The sequence below is a fragment of the Dendrobates tinctorius genome, unplaced genomic scaffold, assembly GCF_039654945.1.
Source record: "Dendrobates tinctorius isolate UK_male_01 unplaced genomic scaffold, ASM3965494v1 ptg000070l, whole genome shotgun sequence".
Taxonomy (NCBI): domain Eukaryota; kingdom Metazoa; phylum Chordata; class Amphibia; order Anura; family Dendrobatidae; genus Dendrobates; species Dendrobates tinctorius.
This window is the reverse complement of record NW_027361738.1, coordinates 94,082,585-94,099,843: the sequence shown is the minus strand read 5'-3', so window position 1 is coordinate 94,099,843 and position 17,259 is coordinate 94,082,585. Positions and strand designations below refer to the sequence as shown.

Genomic DNA, 17,259 nt, shown 5'->3' with positions numbered 1-17,259 from the left:
TCTTTCCCTACAGTTCATAAATAATCTGGGTCCACTGGAGCTGATCCTCAATACTCCAAGTCATCACCGAGTCCATCATGGTAGGTTCCTTGCATTATTCTAGTGGGAGAGGAGACATGTGTGGCTCCAGTGTACAGACAAAATGTGGACCCACTTTTTACTTGTGATCAAAAAGTGCAAAATATTAAAGCATAATTCATTTTAGTAGACATCTGACTTTAGCTTACATTGACAGTAGGCACTAGGGATGAGAGGACCAGTGGAAGTTCGGCCCTAACTTTATTCCAAAGTTCGGTTTGGGTGCCAGAAACTATACCCGAACTTCAACCAGAGCCCGAACCCCTTTGGAAACAATGTGGTCCCGGACTTTTGAGTTACAAAATTCTCTCTCTGCAACAGTCTTCCCCCGGAACTCCAAACACTGCAACAGACTTCCGGGAGAAGTCAGTGTTCGTCATTTAGCACTGTCTGATACGAACCTCCAACTCTTAAGTTCGGGTTCACTCGTCTCTGGTAGGCACGTCTATGTTTGGTGACTCCATGCCTGCCGTCTACTACAGATAATGGTGACTCCATGCCCACCATTTATTACAGATATTCAAGAACTGTAGAAGAGATCAGCGCAAATAGGGTCTTATCCAAGAAATATAGTAAGCTTTTATGCTCAGATTAAGGATTATAATATGAGGAAGTTAGCTGCAGCGGATCCACGGGTCAGCAAGTCACCATCAGACATCAAAGTGTTAAGGAGTTAGTGGACAGATTCCGCGCTACTGATACAATTGAGACGTATAGCCCAGTGAAGTAAAATAAGGAGGTGATTTATTTCGACACGTTTCGCAGAATTTATTTACTTCTTCAGGAAGGCCTTCCTGAAGAAGAAGTAAGTGTATACTTTGAAATGCGTCGAAATAAACCATCTCCTTATTTTACTTCACTGGGATGTACGTCTCAATTTTGTCAGTAGCGCGGAATCTGTCCACCAACTCCTTTACACTTTGATCTATTACAGATAATGGTGACACCATCAGTGATCCAGTCAATGTAGTAAGAATATTGTTAGTATTTTTTATGTATAAACTTTCAAAAAAATGTTTACAGGTAGAAACCCGTACTGTATCGATTCTAATTATGGCGGCACACTGATTATCTGGGACCGGATATTTGGTGAGTGAACACCTCGTTTCCAACTTTATCACATCCTTTTATTATGACGCGCTCTCTGTTAGTCACATACAAATGGATACTTTACCATATGTTTTCTTTTTAATTGAAAAAGTTAATTCATTATTGCATTTGCTCCTTTTTTGTTGTTTTTGGAGTTTTTCACCTGTTTTTGATTTGCTCCAAATGCATTTTTTTTTATTTGTGCCTTTTTAAAAGTCTATTTGATGTGCGTCCGTCTGTTTTTTCTATGGTCATCATTGTGGGCGGTGTTTGGGGTTTCCAGATGTTTTCGGTTGAGTCATCAATTACAACTTATTAAAAAGTAATCAATATTTGCACAGATTCCCCTGGAGTGAGTGAGTTTCTGTATGCCTGCACATTTTGCAACAGGTTGAAAAAAAATAGAAAAGTATTTTTGATTTTGCACAAAATTCATGAACTACATGTGCAGGTATTAAGAAGTTTGTGCCAAAAACAACAATGGCTATCACAAAAAAAAGTATTTAAAAGAAAAATCAATAGATTAATAGGGCCAAAAGACTCTTGGTGAGTCCCTTAAATGCTTATTTACCCAAAAAATGAGAATATTTAAGTTTCGCCTCCAGAAATGCCCAGAAACACCCCAAAATACCCACTATGGGATGTAGTTTTTCCAACCATCTACCAGGATTAAAAATTAAGACTGCTGGCAAGTACGTAAATCAGTGTGCAGTTCTGTGGCCCAGTCATTTGCCCACTCTGTCCCAGCGCTGCATCACTAGTTTTGTACGGTTCTCTTGTGAACACATTTTTGGACCAATTTTACCGATATATTTCAGGGTCCATTTTACACTGAAATTCCCAATGATTCTACTCCATTAATTTTGGTTTGGTTAAAGAGGACCTGTCTCATCTCATAGATATGCAATTTTTTTTAATCCTGGGGTAAATGCCACTCTTCTCCTGAATCCGGTGATGTTTTTCCTTTGTTCTTGCTCCTTTCCGTTCCTGAGATATGGCCACTTCTTCACCGTATATAATTCTAGTCTTTTTAGACAACTGGGCGCGATCTTCAGATGTTCCTCGTGGGTGTCTTTTTGAAGACCACACCCAGTTGGATTAAAATAAAAGATTTAGGCTGTGTTCACACGTAGCATTTTTTGTGTGTTTTCGTGGCGATTTTAAACGTGCGATTTTGCCGCGAAAATGCAAAAAAAGCATCCCATGCAATCCTATGTGATTCCGCACATGCTGTGCTAATGCTGCGTATTTTTCCGCGGGCGGAATGGCATCGTGGAAAAATATGCAGCATGCTCATTCTTTGTGCGGAATCGCGGGAAAATCCGCACACATAGGAATGCATTGTTCCGCTTACTTTCCGCATGTGGCTGTGCCCACCATGCGAAAAGTATGCAGAACATTTGCGGATGGTACCCACGGTCCGGAGGAGAGGAGACTGTCCTCTGGGCTCTGGGTACCATAATCCTGTAAAAAATAGAATTAAGTTAAAAAATGATCATATTCTCAGCTTCCGGCATCCCTCGCAGCGTCAGCAGGCCTCAGCGATGTTCCCAGCAAGTCCCGTGCCCAGGGATGCCTTGCGACAGTGACCTTTGATGACGTCGCGGTCTTGCGGTACTGTAGTGGTCTCGCGAGGTCGCGACGTCATCAAAGGTCATTGTTGCAAGGCATCCCTGGGAATGGGACTTGCCGGGAGCATCGCGATGATCGGGAATGCTGCGTGGGACGCCGGAAGGTGAGAAAAACACGATTTATTATTTTTTTAATTATTTTAAACTTTATGTCTTATAACTACTGAGGCTGCATAGGCGGCCTCAACAGTAAAAGGCTGGTCACACTTGTCAAGCACTATGTTTGACGAGTGTGACCAACCTGTCAATCAGTTTTCCAAGTGATGCTACAGATCGCTTGGAAAACGCTAGCATTTGCAAGCTAATTACGCTTGCAAATCGCTAGTTTTTCCGCGGGAAATAGGTGGGAATGTAAAATGCGAATTCCTCGCATATGGAATGGAATTACGGAATTCCCGTGGAAATTTCTGCGGGAATTCCATACGTGTACACAGTGTCAGATAGAAGAACATGGGGCCCACCAAAGGATTTGATCTTGAAGGCCCATCTTTCTCCCCCACTCAGGGGGCCAATAACAGCTGCAATGTTTGCACTATGAACTCTCCTGAAGAAGAAGTCAGGACCCACCGGAGGATTCTCCGGTTCTCTGGTGGGCCAGTCCAACCCTGCATGTGCACATAGCCTTATATATTTCAGAAAGAAGGAGCCGTATCTCAGGAGCGGAGAGGAGCAGAAACAAAAGAAAAATTACATCGGATTCAGGAGAACAGCGGCATTTACAACAGGGTGAAAATTGCATGTTTATGACAAGTGACAGGTTCTGTTTAATAAGCCAAAATTACTGTAATTGAACTGAATCCCACAGAATCCCACTATAATGTATTGGACCCTTAGGAAAATAGACCCAGAAATACCGTAGTCAAACTCACCCAAAAATGTAAAAAAAAAATATATAAATTCTCGAGTCGTTCTTTTCTACTAAGGTGTTAATAATTATTTTCAGATGGGTTTTATTTTTCTCAGCTCAGTACCTCTTTTTCTGTTCCCAAACTGCTCAACATTTAGCAAAACTTTCTTCAAGGTGAAATAAGAAAGATTCAAGAAATTGTTTTAACTACCAATTAAGAAAATTATTTTTTTTTTAATGAAATGTAATAAAACTGTATCAAATTTAAACTTCCACAAAGGTGAGAAAATTTCAGTAAATTTTCTTACAAAATTACCAAACAAGTTTTGTTTTATTTTTTTAATGTTTTATTTTTTTTTTATATATACTTTAGTCTAGGTTGTGTTTTTTTTTTTCCCCCACAATTGTAATATTTTTTTTTTTTCTGAGCCGGATGCTTGCTGCTTTGACTACGAGTCTTTATGTGTAATTAGAGAGGATTGCGCACGTAAGAGCTCATCAATATTCCGGCTACAAACACCCTGCATTTGTTAAGCTCCCTGGATTATGATACTTGGCTGGCGCTGCCGAATGAACTTCTGGCTCCTGACTGACTGCGGCAATCAGCACCATGAAATGATATATACGAGTGATAGATTACGCTATCCTATAAATAAATCTTAAAGGAGCTAATTATATGCATTTGTTGACTTAACAACAGCAACAGTGTGTCGAGAGAAAAGCCGGTAAATCAACGAGACAAATTATGCGGAAGGGAAAATTAATTACCTGGATCTTTGTATATAATTAGTAAACGTGATTTATTATTTTCTGCTTTTAAGGAACTTTTGTGCCGGAAAAAGACAAAGTTGTGTACGGTCTGACCCACCCAGTAAATACGTTTGACCCATTCGATGTCCAGGTAATTTTATTTAATTTTTTTACATTCAGTACGATTGTATGTTTTTTGGATATTTTGGATCTTCATGGTAATTCAATGGTAGTTTGATCACTGCATGTGGTGGGACCTTCAATGATCAGCTGTGATCGTTGGAGGAACCCACTAGCAAGTGTTCGAATTTCCTACAGTGCCACCACAGGACAACTGAAGGATTACACTTCTGACCCACACAGAAAATATGTTTTAAACACTCGTTATCCAGGTAATTTTTTTCTTTTTTACATTCGGTACTATTGTATGTTTTTGAATATTATTGAGGATCTCAAAATGGTAATGTGATCACTGCACAGTGTTTTGCTGGGAGCAGTCTGGCACTGTTCCTGTTCCTTTGCAGCGCTGGGGTCTTGGGTTCAAATCCCACCTGATGTCCGGGTGATTTTTTTTTTTTTTTACATTTAAGACTGTTGTATGTTTTGGAAAATCCAATGATCAGCTGTGATCAGTAGAAGAACCATCTAGCAAGTGTTCAATTTCCCTGCAGTGCCACCGCAGGACAAATAAAGTATTACAGTTATGACTCACCCAGTAAAAAAGTTTGATGTCCATGTGACTTTTTTTTTTAAACATTCAATATTATTTTAATTTTCTGAATATTATGGATTTTGAAGGATCTCAAAATGTTAATTTGTTTACTGCAGTTGTGACCTTCAGTGATCAGCTATGATTATTGTAGGAACCCACTAGAAAGTGTTCAATTCCCCTACAGGACAAATGAAGGATTACCGTTCCGAACCACCCAGTAAATATGTTTGAACTACTCGGTGTCCGGGTGACTTTTTTTTCTATTTAGTACTATCGTATGATTTGGATCCTCCAATGATCAGCTGTGATCAGTAGAGGAACCAAATAGCCAGTGTTTAATTCCCTGCAGTGCCACCACAGGACAAATGAAGTATTACAGTTATGAGTCATCCAGTAAAAAAAATTGATGTCCAGGTGATTTTTTTATTTAACAGTATTATTTTGTATTTCTGGATATTATTCATTTTGAAGGGTCTCAAAATTATAATGTGATCACTGCAGGTGGGTCCGTCTAGTGTTCAGCTGTGGGACTGGGCACTGTTTCTTTATAGAGATGCGGGCTTGGGTTCAGACCCCAACATGGACAACATCTTCAAGGATTTAACATGTTCTCCCCATATTTTGAGGGTTTCTCCTTTTTTGTCCACACTCCAAGGACTGAAGAGTAAGACAGGGACATATTGGAGGGCAAATGCTCTACATTCTCTACCAGCTAAGGACGATCTCACCCTCTCCACAAAGCTCAACTACAAGTCTCTGAAGCTCAAACTGGAAACCAAGGACCTGATCATCTTTATCTATGCAACGTATCACACTGACATATAAGCACAGTATGGCAGTATTATCAGGGTACTAAGGTGCATTATTATTATGATATTATACTGTCCTAAATTTTTTCAAAATTTTTCAAACTTCTTTGGTTGGATATTGTGTCCATTTTAATAAAATAAGCAGTGGACATCCACATCATTTTTGCCCAGAGTTTTCCACCGACCTCGTCATATTTTTGTGTTGCCACCGATACCACAGCAGTAGACATTTTTGTAAATATGACAAACACCTAACCAGAAAAGTAAATTAATTATGCTTTTTTATAAACTATTTTTTGCTTCCATGTTTTACCCTAACTCATGTGATTAAATTGCTTTTCAACTGTGAGATGAAGTTTAGAGTTGAGCCAACAAATTTGCAGCTAGGACCTGGTTCAGTGGCCACGTTGGTCGGTGCATGGCTGCACACTCTCTCCTACTCGCCAACATCCCCGGTGTCTCTTGTGATTAGTATGCCCGGTGTGACGTCCTGAGTATGCCATGATACAGCAATAATGTCGTGCCAGACCGATTAATTAGAAGAGGAAAACGCAGGTAGGAGGAGGACAACCGGCGTGGCTGCTGAACCAGGGAGGGTCCTGCAAATTTTCTTGCTCAACTCCAGCGAATTCCCATTTTTTAACGGCCTTATTGCACCAAATTTACAGACAGTCTGAAATTAGTCGATTTTTATTCAGGGTCCTAATTAAAAAATTAATATGTCTATGATTTTTTATTTCAAAAATTGTCTATAAAATTGGAGTAGGACTTAATCCGCGAGTTCCACCGAGCCTGTACATAACCGTAGAGTGGGCTTTCAGGTTTATGTTTTTGACTCCACTTTGGAAATGTCCTTGCGACATTAAAGCAGCTGTGGAGGTCTCCCCACCACCGACCCCCAACCCCAGACCCCAAAGCTATTAATCAATGGTTCTGCTGCTTGTTTATAATGTTCGCTTGCTGTACTCTGTATATAAGACGACGGCCAATCCTAATTAACCATTGAAGACTCTCAGATGAGCTCCAGTTTGTGTCTATTCATCACCTTCCTTGATTACAGCTCTGGATGAAATACTTACTCACTGCCTTGTAAAACGCCTCATTTGTAAGGGGGAATGTGTTCAGCTGCGACTCACGCTGAGCCGCCTGGTGTTTATAAACATTTATTGGCTGAAATTTTATGTCAGTTTTTTACTTTTTTATATTATGTTAACAAGAAGATATATTTTTCTAAGACATTTCAAGGCTTAAGAAGATTCATACACATAAAATACACATAAAACTAATCTATGTAAAAACTTGAGTCTCTGTGAACGTAAATGTTATTACTTATTTTATAGTGATTCTGAATAACATCCAATATTATACTCCAGAGCTGCAATCTCTACTGTGTACATACATTGCATTACTGATCCTGAGTTACATCGTGTATTATACCCCAGAGCTGCACTCACTATTCTGCTGGTGCAGTCACTGTGTACATACATTACATTACTGATCCTGAGTTACATCCTGTATTATACTCCAGAGCTGCACTCACTATTCTGCTGGTGCAGTCACTGTGTACACACATTACTGATCCTGAGTCACATCCTGTATTATACCCCAGAGCTGCACTCACTATTCTGCTGGTGCAGTCACTGTGTACATACATTACATTACTGATCCTGAGTTACCTCCTGTATTATACCCCAGAGCTGCACTCACTATTCTGCTGGTGCAGTCACTGTGTACATACATTACTGATCCTGAGTTACATCCTGTATTATACTCCAGAGCTGCACTCACTATTCTGCTGGTGCAGTCACTGTGTACATACATTATGTTACTGATCCTGAGTTACATCCTGTATTATACTCCAGAGCTGCACTCACTATTTTGCTGGTGCAGTCAATGTTTACATACATTACATTACTGATCCTGAGTTACATCCTGTATTATACTCCAGAGCTGCACTCACTATTCTGCTGGTGCAGTCACTGTGTACATACATTACATTACTGATCCTGAGTTACACCCTGTATTATACTCCAGAGCTGCACTCACTATTTTGCTGGTGCTGTCAATGTTTACATACATTACATTACTGATCCTGAGTTACATCCTGTATTATGCTCAAGAGCTGCACTCACTATTCTGCTGGTGCAGTCACTGTGTACATACATTACATTACTGATCCTAAGTTACATCCTGTATTATACTCCAGAGCTGCACTCACTATTCTGCTGGTGCAGTCACTGTGTACATACATTACATTACTGATCCTGAGTTACACCCTGTATTATACTCCAGAGCTGCACTCACTATTCTGCTGGTGCAGTCACTGTGTACATACATTACATTGCTAATCCTAAGTTACATCCAGTATTATACCCCAGAGCTGCACTCACTATTCTGCTGGTGCAGTTACTGTGTACATACATTACATTACTGATCCTGAGTTACCTCCTGTATTATACTCCAGAGCTGCACTCACTATTCTGCTGGTGCAGTCACTGTGTACATACATTACATTACTGATCCTGAGTTACATCCTGTATTATACCCCAGAGCTGCACTCACTATTCTGCTGGTGCAGTCACTGTGTACATACATTACATTACTGATCCTGAGTTACCTCCTGTATTATACCCCAGAGCTGCACTCACTATTCTGTTGGTGCAGTCACTGTGTACATACATTACATTACTGATCCTGAGTTACATGCTGTATTATACCCCAGAGCTGCACTCACTATTCTGTTGGTGCAGTCACTGTGTACATACATTACATTACTGATCCTGAGTTACATCCTGTATTATACCCCAGAGCTGCACTCACTATTCTGTTGGTGCAGTCACTGTGTACATACATTACATTACTGATCCTGAGTTACATGCTGTATTATACTCCAGAGCTGCACTCACTATTCTGCTGGTGCAGTCACTGTGTACATACATTACATTACTGATCCTGAGTTACATCCTGTATTATACTCCAGAGCTGCACTCACTATTCTGCTGGTGCAGTCACTGTGTACATAAATTACATTACTGATCCTGCGTTACATCCTGTATTATACCCCAGAGCTGCACTCACTATTCTGTTGGTGCAGTCACTGTGTACATACATTACATTACTGATCCTGAGTTACATGCTGTATTATACTCCAGAGCTGCACTCACTATTCTGCTGGTGCAGTCACTGTGTACATACATTACATTACTGATCCTGAGTTACATCCTGTATTATACTCCAGAGCTGCACTCACTATTCTGCTGGTGCAGTCACTGTGTACATACATTACATTACTGATCTTGAGTTACATCCTGTATTATACCCCAGAGCTGCACTCACTATTCTGCTGGTGCAGTCACTGTGTACATACATTACTGATCCTGAGTTACATCCTGTATTATACTCCAGAGCTGCACTCACTATTCTGCTGGTGCAGTCACTGTTTACATACATTACATTACTGATCCTGAGTTACCTCCTGTATTATACCCCAGAGCTGCACTCACTGTTCTGCTGGTGCAGTCACTGTGTACATACATTACTGATCCTGAGTTACATCCTGTATTATACTCCAGAGCTGCACTCACTATTCTGCTGGTGCAGTCACTGTGTACATACATTACGTTACTGATCCTGAGTTACATCCTGTATTATACTCCAGAGCTGCACTCACTATTTTGCTGGTGCAGTCAATGTTTACATACATTACATTACTGATCCTGAGTTACATCCTGTATTATACTCCAGAGCTGCACTCACTATTCTGCTGGTGCAGTCACTGTGTACATACATTACATTACTGATCCTGAGTTACACCCTGTATTATACTCCAGAGCTGCACTCACTATTTTGCTGGTGCTGTCAATGTTTACATACATTACATTACTGATCCTGAGTTACATCCTGTATTATGCTCCAGAGCTGCACTCACTATTCTGCTGGTGCAGTCACTGTGTACATACATTACATTACTGATCCTAAGTTACATCCTGTATTATACTCCAGAGCTGCACTCACTATTCTGCTGGTGCAGTCACTGTGTACATACATTACATTACTGATCCTGAGTTACACCCTGTATTATACTCCAGAGCTGCACTCACTATTCTGCTGGTGCAGTCACTGTGTACATACATTACATTGCTAATCCTAAGTTACATCCAGTATTATACCCCAGAGCTGCACTCACTATTCTGCTGGTGCAGTTACTGTGTACATACATTACATTACTGATCCTGAGTTACCTCCTGTATTATACTCCAGAGCTGCACTCACTATTCTGCTGGTGCAGTCACTGTGTACATACATTACATTACTGATCCTGAGTTACATCCTGTATTATACCCCAGAGCTGCACTCACTATTCTGCTGGTGCAGTCACTGTGTACATACATTACATTACTGATCCAAAGTTACCTCCTGTATTATACTCCAGAGCTGCACTCACTATTCTGCTGGTGCAGTCACTGTGTACATACATTACATTACTGATCCTGAGTTACCTCCTGTATTATACCCCAGAGCTGCACTCACTATTCTGTTGGTGCAGTCACTGTGTACATACATTACATTACTGATCCTGAGTTACATGCTGTATTATACTCCAGAGCTGCACTCACTATTCTGCTGGTGCAGTCACTGTGTACATACATTACATTACTGATCCTGAGTTACATCCTGTAGTATACTCCAGAGCTGCACTCACTATTCTGCTGGTGCAGTCACTGTGTACATAAATTACATTACTGATCCTGCGTTACATCCTGTATTATACCCCAGAGCTGCACTCACTATTCTGCTGGTGCAGTCACTGTGTACATACATTACATGACTGATCTTGAGTTACATTCTGTATTATACCCCAGAGCTGCACTCACTATTCTGCTGGTGCAGTCACTGTGTACATACATTACTGATCCTGAGTTACATCCTGTATTATACTCCAGAGCTGCACTCACTATTCTGCTGGTGCAGTCACTGTTTACATACATTACATTACTGATCCTGAGTTACCTCCTGTATTATACCCCAGAGCTGCACTCACTTTTCTGCTGGTGCAGTCACTGTGTACATACATTACTGATCCTGAGTTACATCCTGTATTATACTCCAGAGCTGCACTCACTATTCTTCTGGTGCAGTCACTGTGTACATACATTACATTACTGATCCTGAGTTACATCCTGTATTATACTCCAGAGCTGCACTCACTATTTTGCTGGTGCAGTCAATGTTTACATACATTACATTACTGATCCTGAGTTACATCCTGTATTATACTCCAGAGCTGCACTCACTATTCTGCTGGTGCAGTCACTGTGTACATACATTACATTACTGATCCTGAGTTAGATCCTGTATTATACTCCAGAGCTGCACTCACTATTCTGCTGGTGCAGTCACTGTGTACATACATTACATTACTGATCCTAAGTTACATCCTGTATTATACTCCAGAGCTGCACTCACTATTCTGCTGGTGCAGTCACTGTGTACATACATTACATTACTGATCCTGAGTTACACACTGTATTATACTCCAGAGCTGCACTCACTATTCTGCTGGTGCAGTCACTGTGTACATACATTACATTACTGATCCTGAGTTACACCCTGTATTATACTCCAGAGCTGCACTCACTATTCTGCTGGGGCAGTCACTGTGTACATACATTACAATACTGATCCTGCGTTACATCCTGTATTATACTCCAGAGCTGCACTCACTATTCTGCTGGGGCAGTCACTATGCACATACATTGCTTGATCCTGAGTTACATCCTGTATTATACTCCAGAGCTGCACTCACTATTCTGCTGGTGCAGTCACTGTGTACATACATTACATTACTGATCCTGAGTTACATCCTGTATTATACTCCAGAGCTGCACTCACTATTCTGCTGGTGCAGTCACTGTGTACATACATTACATTACTGATCCTGCGTTACATCCTGTATTATACTCCAGAGCTGCACTCACTATAGAGTTCTCACCTTTACACTGGTAGCGTTATTATAAGGCGCTCCCCTGAGCTTTCAGTGTCTGTCATCCGACTTGCTGACTATTTCCAGTAGTGTCCATTAGAGGAATTCACCTGATATGTAAATGTGTTCTTCTAGTTGCAGCATTGTGTCTACATGTGGAAAACATTTTGGAGTACGCCCGGTTTCTTGAACAAATTGTCTGTAATATTTAAAGGACCAGGATGGGGACCGGGAAAACCTCGGCTTGGACTCACGGAAGAACTTCCAAAAGTATGTTACTATATTTCAATGTAAGTCAATATATTTTTCTAGATTCCAAAACATCAGTGATGAAAATGCAGAATTCCAGGGTAGTAAACGTATTATTTGATGATGTCGTGGAGCTGAGGTTCTCAATGCCCCGAGGGTGAAGTTGTCGAGCCTTGTGTATGGTTTAATGGATCCCATGATTTCTGCCAATTATAGGACAAATGTAGTGAAGAGCGAGATACTGATTCACGTCATAGAATTAAATATTGCTGGAGTGGGAGAAGGAGCATCAAGTTTTGGAGGTTAATGTCTAATTGGGAGGTTCTAGGATATGGAAGTAGAATAAGATTTTGTTCTTTTAACCTCTTTAATTGAAAAGAGATCTCAAAGTAAAATATTTTTTTTCCTGGCTGTCAGGGCCGTTTGTGATTGGACCAAATTATATTCAGATAGAATAGGATCTGCTGACCGATTTCAGAGAATCTGTCCGAAAAGAAGTTCAAGAGCTTCTCCCAACTTTATTACCATATTTAGATTATTGTCTCTCGATAAAGGTTAGGTCGAGGTTCTGACTCTTCAATGTTTGCTATTGTTGTGAAGACGGGATAACTCCGCCCCCGAGGAACCAGGGCCGAAGAGACTCTATACTCCAGTAACTATATTTGGTATTTCATATACTTACAGTAATTTGTACACTTTTTGGATTGATTGCAGGTTACCGGAGATGAAAAACCCTATGACCCAACACTGTCAACCTCCTCACAGATATATGCGATGGGTCATTTTATTCTCCTCCTTGGCGTCTATCAACACATGTTTAAAGCTAAATTTGTAAGTTTTTGTCTTACGGTTATGGGGAATGTTGGTAAATGTTTCAGAATCTGAGAATGCACACACGGAACAGGCCACAAAAATTATTAAAAAAAAAAAATATATATATATAATATTGACATAAAATCAAAAATATTAATAATAAATCAAATACTTCCTGGTGTCAAGTCCTCCGGTCTTTCTTTTTTACACATAAGAGTCTATTGCATACGGTTTCTGTGAGATTTGGCAATCACATGGAGGATTTCTTGATTTTTGAGTGTCATTTATACAGTTGACATATTGGAATTTTTGTTAATGTATCCAGGTGTTTTAGTATTATGCAAAAGAAAATGGCGCAGTAAAAAAAAAATTGATGTAGTCTTTTATGACTTCTAGGGGTGGTATGACATACATAAAATAATAGTAATAATAATAATCATAATAATAATAAAAAAATTGTGGAAAAAATATAATTATTACATACAAAAAATAAAATATATGCTGTACTACAATCAACACAAATTGTATCTATCACCCACTCTGATCACCTACAACTATATATTTTTTTTACTTTGAGCATTTTACATCTGATAAAAGTAAATAAGGGAAACATATTGATATAAAAACTATGTAAAAAAATGCCCTAAACATAAAAAAGCCACAATTCCTTCTCCACCTTGTGTGGCAAAATTCTAGAAGTATCTATGCATTGAAAAACAAGTAATCTGTTCAATCTGTCTCCAGGTCAATACTGTCCAGTTGTTTTTGTCTTATATACTAAGGCCGTTCCCATTAGTATATTCTATTTTTTTAATCCTTTAGAAATATGAGTTTTTATATTTTGTGCTAATATTTATGGTCTTTTACCAGGATGGAGTATTACTTCCAGGATCCTCAGGGGCGTGTCTTTAGGTTGCCCTATAGTATTACCCTGCAAGCACCACCCCCTAGGAAAGACCATAAAAATTCCCCTATCTCTGGAACTGTATGGTGGATTAAAAACAAAAACATAATACTCATGGGAAAAGTGGGAGTAAAATAGTATCAGAAACTGGACACGTCTGACCTGGTGACAGGTCCCTTTTTTAGGTTGTTATAATTTTTTATTTTTTTACTTGCAGGTGTTAACACAAACAATACTTCTTGTGAGGATTCTTTACATTCTCTTGACCTTAACATCTTTTGGATACCTCCTGGAGAAGAAGTGAGCACTTCATTTATTAATACAGTACTTTTTATTTTATAAATTGTTCTTAAAGGGGAATTCCCGTGTTATGAAAAATAAATATTAGTATGTAATAACCTCAAGTTACACATTCAGAATCATTCAATCATCTACTTGAAAAAAAGCTTAAAGGGGAAGTATAGGACTATTTGCTTCTCTCCTTGAAATAGCGCCATTCTATTCCACAGGTCATGTCTGGAATTACAGCTCAGCCCATTTCACTAACCCAAATACCAGCTAAGATAATGAACAGGACCGGCGTGGCAATGTGTTTAGTACATTGTTTTTATTTATTTATTTTTTTAAAGGGAAGAATTATAATTGTGGCCACCGCCGATATTTGTAAGGGGCAATTACCGTAACCCCTGATTCTTAAAGGGATTCACTCGCCATTTTATGAATCTGTCCATGTTTATGTAAATCACAGATTCTAGCAGCATTCAAGGTTTTGGAACCATATTTCTCTTATGTCCGGAGATATTGCCTCGTTTTTGTTTTGTTGAGGCTGCCATTTTTGAAAAATCGGCTACGGGAAGTGCAGCCATATCGGTGGCCATTTTTGAATTAACTCATATCATTTCTCTAATTTCGGATTTTGGTAACTTTTGACCTAAATTCCAGGAAACTCCCCAGATATGAGCACTGAGCGTTACCTCCCGGTGTGTGACATATAGAGCCATATATTGTAGAAAGACCCCCCTCCCGTAACACTGTGTACCTCACATTGGAGTCTTCAGTCCGAGGGGCTCATCCAGAGTGCACCCAAAGTGTCCCCCCTAGCTTCCTCCATTGTACCCCACTGTGTGCCCATCACAAGAGCAGGTATGGTAACAACGAGAGCAGCTGTGTAACCTCAGTCTCATGATACGACGCTGAAACTGGAATTTACCGTTAAAAAATATATAATATGTGATTCTAGAAGAATGCAATTTATTTATTTTATATATGTTTGTTTTAGACCCAAAGCAGCTGTTTTGGAAACCGTCCGATGTTTCTTGTTCCTGATGCTTCAAAGACATGGATACTTAACGACAGATATTCCCAATTTCACAACAATATGTGAGGTAAGAAAACCGACACTTACTGAATGCAAGAGACAGATAGAGAGATATATAGATAGATAAATGATAGATAATAGATAGATAAATAATAGATAGATAGACAATAGATATATAGATAATAGATAGATAGATAATAGATAATAAATAGATAGGTAATAGATAGATAGATAATAGATAGATGATGATAGATAGATAGATAGATAGATAATAGATAGAGAGATATGTAGATAGATAGATAATAGATAATAAATAGATAGATAATAGATAATAGATAGAAAGATAATAGATAATAGATAGATAGTAGATAGATAATAGATAGATAATAGATAGATAGGTAATAGATAGATAGATAATAGATAATAAATAGATAAATAATAGATAGATAATAGATAATAGATAGAGAGATAATAGATAATAAATAGATAGATAGATAATAGATAGATGATAGATAGATATAAAGATGTTAGATAGATAGATAGATAGATAATAGATAATAGATAGATAATAGATAGATAGATAGATATAAAGATGATAGATGATAGATAGACAATAGATAACAGATAAATAGATGATAGATAGATATATAGATAATAGATAGAAAGATAACACTGGTCAACAGCATTTTTGGTGCCAAAGATATTTCATTGAATTTAGGGTAACTTTGGGGTGCTGATTCTGAATATGTCATCAGTTTTGCCAGATTGGCTCAAGTTTTTGAGATTTTTCGTAAAATGTGTAAAAAAAAAGACGTAATTTGCTACACGCGCATTAATTTTATTGATATTGTCATGAATACAATAAATTTAACAAAGTAAATGTTGATTTTAGTTTATTTTAACTAGTTTTAGAAAGTAATCTTCAAAAATGAACAAGACATGAAAGATAGGAGACATTTAATCGCTGGAAAAGCGCTTTTTATATGATTTTCTTCTATGTGAGCTATTGGGGCAGTCACGCTGTAGATTCCAGCAGTAATCAGCCATCATATGTCTGTCCCATCTGCCTTGGTACCTTTCCTCCATCACCATAATATCCTGATGAAATCTCTCCCCTTGTTCTTCGCTAAAATCTCCAAGGTTTTCTGGAAATCTGTCCAAGTGACTGTGAAGATAATGCAATTTAATGCTCATGTGTACACCCAGATTTCTAAATCTCAATAGCATGTTTTGTACCAGTTCTTCATAATTGTCTGCCTTTTGATTTCCCAAGAAGTTCTTCACTACCAACACAAAACTACACCATGCAGCAGCTTCAATGTCATTCATTTCCTTAGGAAAATTTGAATCTTTAATGAGTTTCCGAATTTGAGGACCATCAAAGATTCCTGCCTTCAGTTTTTCGCTGCTAAGACCAGGGAAAGATCTGCAGATGTACATGAAGCAATTACCATCTTTGTCTAATGCCTTGACGAACTGCTTCATTAATCCTAACTTTATGTGAAGTGGTGGTAGAATGATTTTTTCCCTGTCCACCAAAGGTTCGTTCACTATGTTTGATGCTCCTACTGTCAAGGTGTCCCTTGGAGGCCAATTCAGTTTCTCCCAGTGCTGATGTTTTGCTCTACTATCCCACATGCAGATGAAGCAAGGATACTTTGTGTATCCACTTTGCTGTCCAAGTAAAAAGTTGACCATTTTTAAATCAACACATATCAGCCACGAATGTTCATGGTAGCACAGTTTCTCCAAGACCATTTTGACATTTTGGTATTGTTCTGCAAGTTTAGTTGAGTGAGCTACTGGAAGAGATGCACACTGATTGCCATTGTTCAACAAAACACATTTCAAACTCCTTTTAGAACTATCTATGAAAAGCCTCCAGTCTACAGGACGATATACTTGTAAACCCATTTGCAGCATCAGGCCAGGAATATCCTTACAATATACAAGTAGGTCATCTTCACAGAAAAATGGAAGAAGTGCTTCTTCTCTGGTCCTGTAAGATGTAATTTTAGTTCCAGGCGTCAGACAATTTTTTTCACTTAGCCTTGAAGCTAAAAGTTCGGATGCACT

General features: G+C 38.9%; 1 protein-coding gene across 2 annotated transcripts in view; it reads left to right on the top strand.

The window, feature by feature from the left end:
• The window catches only part of AGMO (alkylglycerol monooxygenase), a 259,763-nt gene that overhangs the window by 122,118 nt on the left and 120,386 nt on the right, over positions 1-17,259 (top strand). For both annotated transcript variants that reach the window (XM_073582133.1, XM_073582134.1), the window contains 7 exons: positions 14-84; positions 1,106-1,167; positions 4,467-4,546; positions 12,035-12,169; positions 12,863-12,979; positions 14,083-14,165; positions 15,145-15,250. In XM_073582133.1, the coding sequence (XP_073438234.1) occupies positions 14-84; positions 1,106-1,167; positions 4,467-4,546; positions 12,035-12,169; positions 12,863-12,979; positions 14,083-14,165; positions 15,145-15,250 (654 nt within the window). The remainder of the gene's footprint in view (positions 1-13; positions 85-1,105; positions 1,168-4,466; positions 4,547-12,034; positions 12,170-12,862; positions 12,980-14,082; positions 14,166-15,144; positions 15,251-17,259) is intronic.